General features: G+C 39.2%; 1 protein-coding gene across 1 annotated transcript in view; it reads right to left on the reverse strand.

Annotated features, from left to right (window-relative positions):
• Positions 1-14384, reverse strand: part of LOC109398729 (photoreceptor-specific nuclear receptor-like) — a 149254-nt gene that overhangs the window by 27994 nt on the left and 106876 nt on the right. The window contains exon 5 of the mRNA XM_029859060.2: positions 8483-8597. Coding sequence (XP_029714920.2) covers positions 8483-8597 — 115 coding nt within the window. The remainder of the gene's footprint in view (positions 1-8482; positions 8598-14384) is intronic.

A 14384-nucleotide genomic window follows, 5' to 3' on the forward strand; every position in this document is an offset into this window, starting at 1 on the left:
TGAAAAACACGAAAAATTTTCACTAACACTCACCTCTATCAAGACCAGTAGCTTCCAAACCAAATGACCAAAGTTGATGAAATTTTGCAAGAAAATGTCTCTTTAAGTATCATAACTGCTAACGAAATTTCATAATTATCATCACAGAACTTTGAACTGTAGCGTAAAAGAACCATCAATTATGCGAATGAAAATTGGTCATGATTGTACAAAATGCTTGAAACCACGTCTGTTTGTTTTTCATCCACAGTTAAAAGTAATGCATCGATTTTTATGAAATTTAGCACAAATAATAAACATACACCAAAGAGTTCTCAATCAATTATTTGGCCAATTTTACCGATTCATTACAGAGCTACATCCATGCTTCTGTGTCCCGATTATTGCGGATACAGGCTTTACATAGGGCAAATAACATGCTTGGCTTCATAAAACGCTTTAGCTTTAATTTTGACGACCCCTACACAATAAAAACATTATATGTTGCCTATGTTAGGTCAATTCTGGAATATTGTAACATTGTCTGGTCCCCATTTCAAAGTAAGCATATCGATCGAATAGAATCAGTACAAAAGCAATTTCTATTATATGCTCTTCGAAAATTAGGTTGGACTACATTTCCTCTTCCATCTTATGAAGCGCGCTGTAGGCTTATCAATATTCAAACACTGAAACAGCGTCGTGAAACTGCAATGGTTTTATTTGTTAACGACATCGTTTCGCAGCGAATTGATTCAACTGAAATCTTATCAAAATTAAACTTTTACATACCCTCACGGCAATAGGAAGCAATCAGTGAAGTACTAGATTGAAAGTAGTGAGCTGGATTTTTGTATGGTGAGATGATCAGTTCTCCGTTTCTGCAATGAAATGGTGCAAACAGCGTGGGTATTACGATTCCTTGCCTAATTTAATGCTGTTTGAGAAAAAGTTTGGGTAACTGTGTTGTTGAAGTTGCAAGAAATAAATAATACAACAACACAGTTACCCAAACTTTTGCTCAAACAGCATTAAATTAGGCAAGAAATCACATAACCCAAGCTGTTTGCACCATTTTATTGCAGAAACGGAGAACTGATCATCTCACCATACAAAAATCCAGCTCACTACTTTCAATCTAGTACTTCACTGATTGCTTCCTATTGCGAAATCGACACTTGTTTAAAACTACCCATAGTCGCACAAACTATGCCAAAAATGAACCTTTGAATCAAATCATGAACATTTATAATCAACACTGTGAAACTATTGACTTAACTATGTCGCGGCATAATTTAAAGAAATATTTTAACACTATAAGAAATAACCTCAGTAGTAGTACTTAAAATATTTAAAAAGCACAAATTATACACACATCCACCAGCATACACTATTTATATATTTTCTTATATGTATTTTATTAACAATATGTACTATAGCTTTAAGAAATGAAACAAAAACTGTATGTATATGTACTAGTCTACGTTGTTTGACGAAACTGAATAAATAAATATAGAACGATGCGGCGCTGAAGGTCATAAGGCCCAAAGCTGCACGAGTCCGCCCATCTGCATGATCTGTACTATAACGATACGACTAAGACACGGACAGGTAATAAACACGTAATAACTAGTTTTTATTGATATTCTAATATTCTGGAGTGTACAACAGAAAGGCGACCGATCGATACACGGCTCAAACCAACACTGCTTATATCATAAAAAATGATCATTTGACAGTATAGTATAGTTCGGTGTACTGCATCCCATTATTGGACGTTACAGCTCCCCCTCCCTAGAATGATCATTGGTCCTTCAAGTCGATGTTTTGTTCGTATCCACTTTTGAGTTTCTCTTGAAATCCTCTTCAACTAAGTAATTATAGAAAGGCTCAATCTTGTCTAGATGACGAAGCTGGTCTCTAATCAAATCAGGAAAATGTTGAATCAGAAGAAAAACTATTTCACGCTCCGTTGGTGGGAGAGACATGTATCTGGCCTAGTATCTGGCTTTGTTCAGCATTCTCGCAAAATATGCACTCATCGTCGATCTCTTCCCTTTCTGCTGATATGTTCCTTGCTGTAACAGCTTCTTGAATTCACGTTGTTGTCGGCAGCTCCAAAACTGTTGTAGAAAAAGTATTTTGAAGCGGTCCCAACTGTCGAATTTGTAAGAGTACATGCGGTACCACAGTTTCGGTGATCCAGACAGGCAATCGTAAATCGTGGTAATCATCCAATCGTCAGACTCACATGTGTTTTGAATAAGTGCATATCTTTCGAACCGATCTAAGGGGCCGTCCATATACCACGTGGACAGCTTGGAGGGGGGAGGGGGTTAGCGAAAAGTCCACGCGTGTCCACGGAGAGGGGGGTGGGGGTTCGTCAAATGTCCACGTGGACAACATTGACATATATATTAGGAAACAAGAATCAACAAACGAAACAAATTATGTCGCATTATTGATGAGATTCTCTTCAACAGTTCTTTGATTCATTTTATTTTATTGTACATTGTCTTTTAATAGTAATTTTCATTGATGTTCTGTATGGATTTTTCGAAGTTTCATATCAAATTTTTGAACTACTTCAAAGTTTCAAAATACATCTCAAAAACTTTTTTTGTAGGTCCTTTAAATTTAAGATGTTTCTTATTAATATCCATAGTCTGAACCTAAGCAATATTATTTAGTAGCTGTAAATCTTGTTTTTGTAAGAATCTAAGAAATATAATCTTGTCTCAACAAAAATCTAAAATTCAAAATTACTTTAACTCAACAAAACAAACAGACAATCATACATTGAACAAACATTCTAAAAAATACCGTTCTTCAACCAGAGGCTGTACAGTCGATGGACATTACACGAAAAACACCCAATGAAGAATTTTCCGTTTGACGAAAATTTTTCACCAACTGGAGCAAAAATCGAAACCACACTTTCACAAACATATATATTAAGCTGAATTAAAAACAATGTTGAAAACATTTAGGTAACTTTTTTTTTGCTACACGGAGAAAAATCAGAGTAGTTTGACACAACAAACCGGTTTGTTGAATTTTACGCCAAATAATTAGAAGTTCCGAACTAAACTTTTATTGCATCAAACCAGAAATTACGGTTTGAGATGAACAAGCTGGTTTGTTGTTTCTACTACCAAAAGTTACTGCATAACAACAAACATTGCCGGTTGTTCTAAACCATAGCTTCCCAACCTTCATTTCGCGACTCCCCAACCGCTTGCAGGAACGCTTCGATTGTTTTACAAAAAGCGCGGTGACGACAGACTGGGGGGTCGCGAGAGTCAAGGTTGGGAACCGTGGTTCTAAACGAAAGATTTGTTATTCTAAACCAAATCATCCGTTTAATTTTACTAAAGCTCGGGTTGATTAGACTTCAGTAACAAACCAGAATATTAGTTCGATTCAACTAATTTGGCAGTAAAACCAAACCAATATGTTGTTTAAAGAAAAAACTATAGTTGTATACTTGTTTGTATTATATGTATGTAAAGCTATAGAATATTTGCATTTTATAAAGTTCTCAATTATATTTAAGACACTGTTTACGAAGAAAAAAACAATATGTATTTAAGAAAAAACTTTTTCCATTTATGTATTTTAGAAATATGGAAAAAAAAACTTTTTTTCGGATGTCCACGTGGACATTGGGGGAGGGGGGTAGGGGTCAATGAAAAGTCCACGCTTGTCCACGGGGAGGGGGGAGGGGGTCAAAAACCATGAATTTTCTGTCCACGTGGTATATGGACGGCCCCTAAGAACTCTGAGGCTGTGAAAAACTCACAGTTTGCAGAGTACCACGGCTTTCGAATGACGTTGTTTGTGACGATGTATTGTGTATCATTTTTTTTCAGTTTTCGCTCGTGTATCAGTCTTCTTCACCTCGTTCAAATGTGGTCCTTTGATTGCTACAGACGGGTGAGTTGTTTGCATACACTGATGCGAGCGAACATCACCATTGTTTTCACCGCAATCGATGTGTTCCGCGTGTACTTGTTGTTTGATGAGATCAGAATTGAACACATTTGTTAGAATGCGCTCCAACTTGAAAATAGTTTGCTCTAGTCGATCTAATCGTTGTCCGAACTGAATCAACGTTTGATCCATATTCACTGCTATGGGATGTGGATCCCGGTTGAGCCCCCAGATATAACGATACGACTAAGACACGGACAGGTAATAAACACGTAATAACTAGTTTTTATTGATATTCTAATATTCTGGAGTGTACAACAGAAAGGCGACCGATCGATACACGGCTCAAACCAACACTGCTTATATCATAAAAAATGATCATTTGACAGTATAGTATAGTTCGGTGTACTGCATCCCATTACACAGCGTAACAAAAAATAACTTTTTGTCTGTCTCAAGAGCAAACTTATGTGTCTTCGAAGGATTTTGGGCCGCTGAATCTGAATCCGAGCTCAGATTTGCTCTAACACGTCACAATTTTGAGCTATACCTCAATTTATAGGGCAAAATATGCGATTTTGGGCTTTTTTGACTGCAAGCCATCAAGCAAGGAAATATTTTTTTAAGCAATCAAAAGGTTAATTGGTCAATTAACATCTAAATTAACGACTCATGCAAAATATTTCGTTTTACCAAATCGAATTTGATAGTTTTAAGCGATTTATGTTAGGTACGATATTTCCCATACAACTCACCCTCCAAAAGTTGCATGCAAGTTTTCATACTAACATAAAATGCTTAAATCTATCAAATTTGATTAGGTAAAACGAAATATTTTGCATGAGTCGTTAATTTAGATGTTAATTGACCAATTAACCTTTTGATTGCTTAAAAAAAATATTTCCTTGCTTGATGGCTTGCAGTCAAAAAAGCCCAAAATCGCATATTTTGCCCTATAAATTGAGGTATAGCTTAAAATTGTGACGTGTTAGAGCAAATCTGAGCCCGGATTCGGATTCAGCGGCCCAAAATCCTTCGGAGACACATAAGTTTGCTCTTGGGACAAAAAAATGTTGCGCTGTGTTATTGGCCGATGGGTGGTCCAAGGTGCCCGGCCTTCAAGAAAACCGCAGTGAACAACAAATCACAGTGCAGGTAACGCAGCTGAACCTGAACCACTGTTATGCGGCTCAGCAACTGCTTTGTCAAGCGGTTTCTGAGTGGGAGACGGATATCGCCATCATATCGGACCCCTACCGAGTACCCGCCGGCAACGGCAACTGGGTCGCGGATGGGACCAGAAAAATGGCGGCGATATGGACGACGGGTAAATATCCCGTTCAGGAGTTGGTGTCTACTACCTATGAGGGCTTTGTGGTCGCCAAAGTAAACGGGGTCTTCTTCTGTAGCTGTTATGCGCCTCCGCGGTGGCCGATCGAGCAGTTTACGCAAATGCTGGACCGCTTAACGACCGTGCTAACAGGGCGAAGGCCGGTGGTAATAGCGGGTGACTTTAATGCCTGGGCCGTGGAATGGGGAAGCCGTTTCACGAACCAGCGGGGTCAGATCCTGCTAGAAACACTGGCCATCTTAGGTGTCGACTTGGCTAATGTCGGTACCAAGAGTACCTTTAGTCGAAACGGAGCGGAGTCAATTATTTGCGTGACCTTTTGTAGGCCTAACAAGTAGTTCGAACTGGAGTGTAGATGATGGCTACACTCACAGCGACCACCTGGCGGTTCGCTACAGTATCGACTACAATAACAGCAGGCAGCGGGTAGAAGAAAATGCTTCTAGACCAAGACCAAGCCCTCGCAGGTAGAAGACATCATGCTTCGACGAAGGGGTATTTAGGGAGGCGCTCCATCGTGAGAGAAACCTGCTTGGTTTAGACGGCGCCGAGCTGGTAGCGATGCTCTCGCGTGCGTGCGATGCGACCATGGACCGACGCGACTGTTGACCTGCACCACGCCTGTCTACGGGCTAGGCGGCGGATGCAGCGAGCCCGATCTGAGGGACAGCAGTGATGCCTACAGGATCGTGACGGCCAAGATAAGAGGTGTAATGGTTCCTATAGAGCAGTCTCCGGAGATGTTGGAGGGGGGTCATCAAGGGGCCTTTCCTCGTCATGATCCTAGTACTTGGCCTCCTTTCATAGGACAGCTGAGGACTGGGCTGGCGATGAGAAAAGGACCACCAATAATGAAGTTGCTAGGATAGCAAAAGGTAGGTAAGGCCTCGGACGGAACTCCGAACTTGGCCTTAAAAGTAGCTATTGCAAAGGCTCCCGGGATGTTCAGGTCTGCTATGCAGAAATGCCTGGACGAGGGAGTTTTTCAGGGAGGTTTGGAAGCGGCAGAGCCTGGTACTATTGCCCAAGACGGAGAATCCATCCGGAGACTCGTCGGTGTATAGACCAATATGCTTGATGGACACGATGGGGTAGGTGCTCTCGAGCAACCGAGTTCGGCTTCCAGAAGGGGATGTCGATCGTAGATGCTTACAAAGACCACCGAGATAGCGCTCCAGCGTAAAAACAAGGGGATTCACTACAGTGACTCTGTATGTAAGGAACGCGTTCAATAGCACCAGTTGGACGGCTATTACCGATGCGCTCCTGCATCTGAGAATACACACGTACCTGTACAAGATTCTCAAAAGTTACTTACAGAAGCGAGTACAAGTTTAGAACACAGATTGCAAGTGCGTACTGTACCGTATCATAGGATGAGCTCTGTGTAATCACCGGTACGATGCCTATCGGCATCCCGTTCTGATGCACGACTTCGAACAAGCTGTTCCAGAGAATGTTTAAAGATTTTTTTGGCTGGAGCACCGTTTTGTGAGCTATTTCCAAGGCTTTTTCCCATATCATCTCGGAAATACAAAGGAGGTGGCGCATGGGCTCGAGAAGTGACTGGTTTAGACGCTACCAAAAGTTGGTCTCAGGGATCGGAAGTCGGCTACACAAGTTATGCCGTCGCCATGTGGTCAAACTTGAACCTTCTATCCACGGACAAACAGACGAAATTTCCATCGACCACGCTTTTAGCGATCATTTTAAATTTTCATAGTTGTGGCTTTCACAACCAGAGGCGCGCGCATCGTTTTTCTATGCGTTTGACGTTTCACACTAGCGCCTTCTGTTGACGATATTGCACAACACAGTGATTCGTGCAACTTTTCCACCAGGTGATGGTAGTGTGAACTGGGCGATGGATTTCCATAAAAATCGTTCAAGGTGTTACGCCTGTTTGTCTGTGTTCTATAGATCAATTGACCGTGCGGAAGATTCCCTGGTATGTCGTCATCGTGGTCGGTTACACGCCCGTGGCTTGGAATAGAACACCGCAAAGGTCCGACGTAGGCCGTTCCATCCCAGACAACCAATTTGCACGTATAATGAAGTTTCTGTTCATGTTATACGTACTTTTATGCGGTGAAGTTACATCGCATAAGATGCAGTAAAAGTGCCTTATGCGTACAAAAGTGGAGGCGCTATACGTGCATTGACGGAAAAATAATAACGCTATATGACTTGAAGCGATATCTTATGCGATGCGCGATGTGTAGTATTACAACGTTATATGGCATCTTATGCGACTTTATAATATTCGAAAAAAAACAATTCTTGTCACCTTAGTATCGAACTAATAACCTGTGGATTATCGAGCCACACTTCACACTTAACACCAAACACTACTTATGATACACGCTGGCTAATTGTCATGACATTCTACCTCACCTCAGTATTTGTTGGAATGCACTTGATTTCCCTGCGTTGTACGTGTTCGGCAGGCTATCTGGAGCTCAATATGACGAAGCGTGATTTCCCGCACAGTTATCACTACCCCTCTATTGCTAGCAATACGCATTGTTAATTATCAGGTCAACAAATCAAAAATAATGACTTGATTTGTCACCATAATGATGACTGCTCACTTTTTTGTAGCTTTTCGGCACTCCAAGAGCACCTCTATCATTGTTATCACGAATCACATCGCAATATGCTAACGTTAACGATTCTAGCTTATGCGAGTTTGTATGCACATTTTAACGAGTTTTTTTTTACTTTTATGCGATTCAGTTTATACACCAATGCGAGATAAACTGACATAATAAGAAAAGTATCAAGCAAAGTCGTATAACCATCGCAGTACGTAATAGAATATCGTCTACTACGATGTTGTCATGCATGATAAAAGTTAATTTGCACTTTTATATGATTTTATCAGGTACATCGCAATAAGTTCAAAAAATAACATCATATGCGATGAAAAATGTCCCTCAGCCGTACAGATATGCGATAGTGACTTAAAATAATCCTTTATACGATGTACAGCGTGCACCCTTATGCGATTCCTGGTTGTCTGGGATATTATACGCAATGAATTTTCCCATGACGCATGTAATTTGAGAAATAAATAACATTCATATCACAATTTCACCAAATTTGATTATCCCGAGATTGCTATGGTGAAAGTCATGCTGTTGAGAACTGAAACACGAAAAAAAACCCACACCCCCAAGAAGAAAAAAAACGCCCTCAAACGGCGCGGCGGATACTTACCCGAAAACGCCAACCGCGACCGCAGCTTCCCGTAGGGCACGTCCTTGTTCCATATCACGCAGCGCCTCCGGTCTGATTGTTGCCGTATTACGTGGTTGACGCTCATTTTGGACCGCTACTCGCGTGAACGATTTCCATCCAATAAGGCCGCGCAGCACATGCAAGCAAGGAAGAAAAAAGCAAACGGGAAAACGCCTCAATCAGACGATGATCATGGACCATGGATGGAAGCTACTGCTGTTGCAGCAGCAGCATGCGTGTGAGTACGGGCGACATTTTTATGCATAATTAATTTTCTCAAATGATGTGATTTACCCTGCGCGATTTTTTTGTATCCTTTCCGACGACCGACGACGTGTGCGTTGGTTTAAAGATTAACACTCTTCAAGGGTTAAACGAGCGCGCACGGTGGATGCAACAAACGGACACGTGTCACCTCGCTGGAAGGGTTATCTCCGAGGTGGGCCTCATAAAATATTCCACCAACCAACCACGCTGCTCGAACCCAACAGAGAGAGATCTTCCAAGGCAAGTTCCGTGCAATTATTATGCACAAATTCACCGCAGCCGCGTTGGAAGGTGGTCGGTTTGCTCATAAACAGTATTGAACCAATTTGCAGTAAATAGCGTTACAATAATTAGTGCCTTTGTAGTCTGCTGCTGCTGTGTGGCGACATGTGTTTTGAGTAATCAGGGGGTTGACGACGCGTGTCTCAACATTGTGCGAGAATATTAGGTAGGTACGTCCCGGCTATCTTGGCGAGATCGTTATCGACGCTTCACTGAAACCGGGTCAACCGTATTTTCGGGTGGATGGTAGATCATTTGAATAAATAAAGGTTGTTGTGTGACACTTTGACGGTGGTGGCTGGTTGGTTGTTTGGAAAGTTTGGAACCGTTTACCTTGTGATGTTGACTTAACCTAGTCGTGGGGTTCACTTTTTTGGTTGAAAGCGAAAGGAAAGTTGGTGTTGGTTTTTGTATTGTATCGGGAAATACATGAGTTTATTTCGATACCTTGGATGTACTGCTTTTTCCAATTTATCATGTTAGTCAATTAGGTTCTTGGTCGAATTTCTTTTGGAGTCTTTTTCAAGTGGAATTTCTGGAGTAATTCCTTGAAGAATTCCTGGTGGAACTCCCAAGGTAATTCTTGGTTGAATTCCTGGAGCAAATCCTGAGGGAATTTCTAGTAAAATTCCCTGAATAAACTCAAGAGGATATGATGGAGAAATTTCTGATGGATATTTTTTCACTTTTTTGATCTTTTTCAGGGGGTTCTACAAGGTTTATTTTATAAGGTTTGTATCTTAAAATTAATAAATCTAACTTTTAATCGATATTACCTATTTTCACCAAATCTTCTACATAAAACTGTGTAGTTACTTTGCACATCAATTACTTTGTGCATCATGCTAAAACAAACATTCAATCATATGTTGGGCAAAATGCACATATTGGATTGGAAGTTGCGTGATAAATTAGTGATTTTCGTAGCCTATTTCTTACTTCTCGTCACCAATTCTTCCACTTCTTTTAAGCACTGTATAATTTTCTGTTCTGCAACTGTAAAATTGAAAATTGTGGGGTTTGTCGCAACTATGAAGCTTTTCTCCACGTAACGTCCAAAATACAATATTTGCATTTGATGTAAAAAACTGCCAGGGTCTGGCAGTTTTACGTAGAAAACTTGACAGTTTATTTATTAAAAGGTACAAACATTATACAAAAAAGATGATCTCGCGTGCAAACAAAAACAATAGATGCGCGGGTGTTTAGTGTTTAGTATTGTGTTGTTCCATGCTGTGCATGCATCGCTCCTGTATGGAGTGAGTATCGCAGCATAATCGTTCGCCTTCGCAATTGTCTCGCGCGAAACCGAAAACAGTAGATGCGCGGGTGTTTAGTGTTTACAATGTACCATGTTGTGAATTCATGCGCTTTGGTTTACTGATGTGTCCTTTGTTGCGTTCAGTTCATCCCTGCGTGGAATGGACTAAAAATTTTTTTCTCCCTGATGGGGTAGAGACGCGCGACAGCATTTCTTTTATTAGATATGTTTCGTATAGAAAAGTGGTCGATTGTGCACGAAAGTTAGTGTTTATTGATCCATTGTCAAATCATATCACCAACCATAGGTGACTCCCACACTGACAATGTACCCTACCCTACTAATAAAAAATTCCTGCCTGAGACAAACGTGGAGATGCAGCGATTCGCGGTCTTTTTGACAACGTTTGTCTTACTAACATTCCCTCCCTTCCTCGATTACCGTAAGGACGTGGCCGGCGCCGTTATTGACCTTAATAAAGTTGAGAGCTCTCGAACTGTGTACATTGAGAATAATAAGCTAGTTCCAAGCCCTATTCATTGGTTCCTTGTACAATTTCGATTGCTCTGGTCAATCACGGAGTAGCAACTACGAATTATGCGGTCATCTACAGTGTATCAATCAATTGTCCGTACAGTAATTTTTTGGTCAAAATAATTTTTCATTTAAATATTTTAACTTTTTTATACGTCATTCAAAAACGCTGAAATTTTAACCAATTATAACCCATATACTGAAGCTCCATTGGTAAAATTTTGAGCGAGACGAATAAGTTTTCTGAAAGTTATAGAACTTTCAGTAAAACTTATAAGATTTTTGAACACATTTTCAAAACATTATATCTCAATATGTACTTGATGAAACTTCCTCAATTTTTTTTTTGTGTTACAGCTTATACCTAAGGCTTTCATATGCAGCTTCGTTTGAGGTTTTATATTCACTACAAAAAATGTTAAAAATCTGTATATGTTTAGAGTGTCATTTGGAAATTTATCATATTTTGATCAATAAAAGTGCCAAGTGTTTTCAACTTTTTTTAAACTCTCTGAATCTAATATTTTTATACAGGGCCTACTAAACTACATATGAAGAGTAGGTCCTATTGATTTTTCGTTCAGTCAATGCACTTTTATTGGTGGAAAACGTTTGGCAGATTATATGTGCAAAATATAGTAAATTTTTAAACATCGTCAGCTACATAAGCACATTTTTCATATTTTTTGTAGTGAATATAAAACCTCAAACATAGCTGCATATGAAAGCCTTAGGTATAAAATGTAACACATAAAAAAATGAAAAAATTTCATCGAGTACATATTAAGATATAATGTTTTAAAAGTGTATTCAACAATCTTATAAGTTCTACTAAAAATTCTATAACTTTCAGAAAACCTATTCGATCTCGCTCAAAATTTTACCAATGGAGCTTTAATGTTAGGTTCATGATTGGTCAAAATTTCAGCGTTTTTGATTGACGCATAAACATTTGAATGAAAAAATATTTTGACAAAAAAATTACTGTACGGTCAATTGTTTGATAAACTATATGCTCATGCTCATGCTCATGCTCATATTAGGTACAAACATTATACAATAAACTTTTCAGAGCTCCCTGAAGAAGACCAAACAGTTGGTCTAAACGTTGGCCAAATAAAATAATATCGTTTCATTTCTCAGGACTATTTTACCGTTTATGTAGCATAATTCTTTGTTAATTTCTTGGTGGAAATCCCAAAGGAAATTATGGATTTCATGAAGAAATTTCTTTTCGAATTCGTTAAGCAACTCTAGCTGGAATTCATGGAATACAGAGAGTATTCCTGCAGTACTTCCTGGTGAAACTTCTGAAAGAATCCATGGTGAAAACCATTGTAAGAATTCCTGAAGGAATTCATAGGTCCTGGTTCCTGGTAGAAATTCTGAAGGAGTCTTCAGATAAATTCCTGGATGAATTTTTAGAGGACTTTTTACTCGAACTCTTCGAAGAATTCTCGGAGTAACCCTTGGAGGTTTTTTTTTTTAGAAATTCGAAGAGAAATTATATTAAGCATGCATGAAGAAATTCCATCCATAATGAAAAGTTTGGGAGAATTCCAAAGAAAAAATCCCTGGAGGTTTTTTTGATTCAAGAATCCGTAGAAGAACCCTTGCAGGAATCTATGGAGAATATTTTGGAAAAGTCCTTGGAAAATTTCTGGCACAAATCTTTAGATGAATTCCAGGAGGGATCCTCAGGAATTCGTGAGGTAATCCTTGGAGAGATTTGTACAGGATTTCAATTATATTTAACTAAAAAAATCCCTTAAGAAATTCATAGAAAAATACTTGAAGAAATTACTATAGGAAAACTTCATCCAAATCCAGGAGTCCTTGGACTAATACCGAGATGATTTCTTGGAAAATCTGATGATATAACCGGGAAAATTTTTGAAGGTTGAACTTTCTAGAAAAATTCTAGTAGGAATCTCTGGAATACCTCAAAAATATTTTGGATAGTCTCCAGCAACAACTCTTGAGCGTATTCGTGGTGTTGTTCGGGGAGTACTTGAAAGAATTCCTGAAAGAATCGTAGGAGGAACACTTAATCTTTTTTTTCTGGAGGAATCTTTAAATGAATCGTTGAAAATTTGTGAGATAATTCGTTGAATTTGAAATTAAATTCGACGAACTAGAATCATTAAATTCTTAATTTTTGTTTCCATTTTTTTTTGAATATGTATTATTTTCTTCTGAAAAATCCCGGCATACAAACAAGCATCCCAATCCATCATCCATCTTTCTGCAGAGTAAAAGTGTGCTTCCAAAATCACCACTTCTTCTTAGTCTTCTTCTTTGACCTTACTAGGACAAAGTCTGCTACTCAGCTTAGTGTTCCATGAGCACTTCCACGGTTTTAAACTGAGAGCTTCCTCTGCTAATGACCATTTTGCGTGTATATCGTGTGGCAGGCACGAAGATACCCTATACCCAGGGAAGTCAAGGAAATTTTACGAAAAGTTCCTGGACCGACCGGGAATTGAACCCGTCGTCACCCTCAGCATAGTTATGCTGCATATTCAGTACCCACGTGTTTAAAAAAAAAATATAGGCCCCCTTGAGCTATTTAATTTATCCCGAAATAACGTGACTTCCACAGTGTTTTCAAGATTCTTTCTGTAATTTCACCCCTTCAAGTCATCTTTTCGGAAGCACCACTGTATAGTCCACTAGCGTGCGCAGGGTTCTTGCTTAGGGGGGGCACTATAATAATGGTGCAATATATGTATGATCATGGTGCAAAATAGAATGATGGTGTTACACGCAATATGAATTAACAAGTAGGGGTTTCAACATGTTGCGGTGCCAACATCACCAAGTACTTCATATTGGGATTCTAGAGAAGGCTTCAGATGGTAATGATTTCAAGGCAATACGAAACTTAAATATGAAGTCATTATCTCGTCTCTTATAAAATTTTTTAAACGTATCAAATACAATGGAGAATATCCAGAAAATTATCAATTATGGAAAAAAAAGGTCGTTGTGAAAGAATTTTGATCCTAGACAATTAATGATGCTAGGAGAATGTCAGAACTCCTAGATAGAACATTTTGATCGGAATCCATATTGCAATCTACAGAGATTCCTCCAGGATTTCTCCAAGGATTCGTGCATGAGTTCCTCCAGGATTTCCCTCAAAAAATCTTCCAATAATTCCTTCAGAAATTCCTCCAGGAATTCCTCCAGTAAATACTCCAGGAATTCTTCCAAAATTACCTTCAGGAATTCCGCCTGAAATTTCTTCTAGGAAAAATCCACTAGAAATGTCTGCCCCCAATATTTCCTCCAGGGATTCCTCTAGGAGTTGCCCCACGGAATCCTCCAGAAAATCCTAAAGGAATTTCTGAAGAATATCTTCCTGGAATTCCTTGAGAAATTCCTCCAGGAGTTCCTTCAGAAAATTATCCAGGAAATTCTCAACGAATTTCTTCAGGAATTCCTTCAGGGATTCATCCATGAATCATTAAAAAAAAATTCCTCCTTAATTTCCTCAACAAATTCCTCCAGAAATTTCTCGAAAAATAACACCAG

This window comes from Aedes albopictus, chromosome 2 (assembly GCF_035046485.1).
Source record: "Aedes albopictus strain Foshan chromosome 2, AalbF5, whole genome shotgun sequence".
In the NCBI taxonomy this organism is placed as follows: domain Eukaryota; kingdom Metazoa; phylum Arthropoda; class Insecta; order Diptera; family Culicidae; genus Aedes; species Aedes albopictus.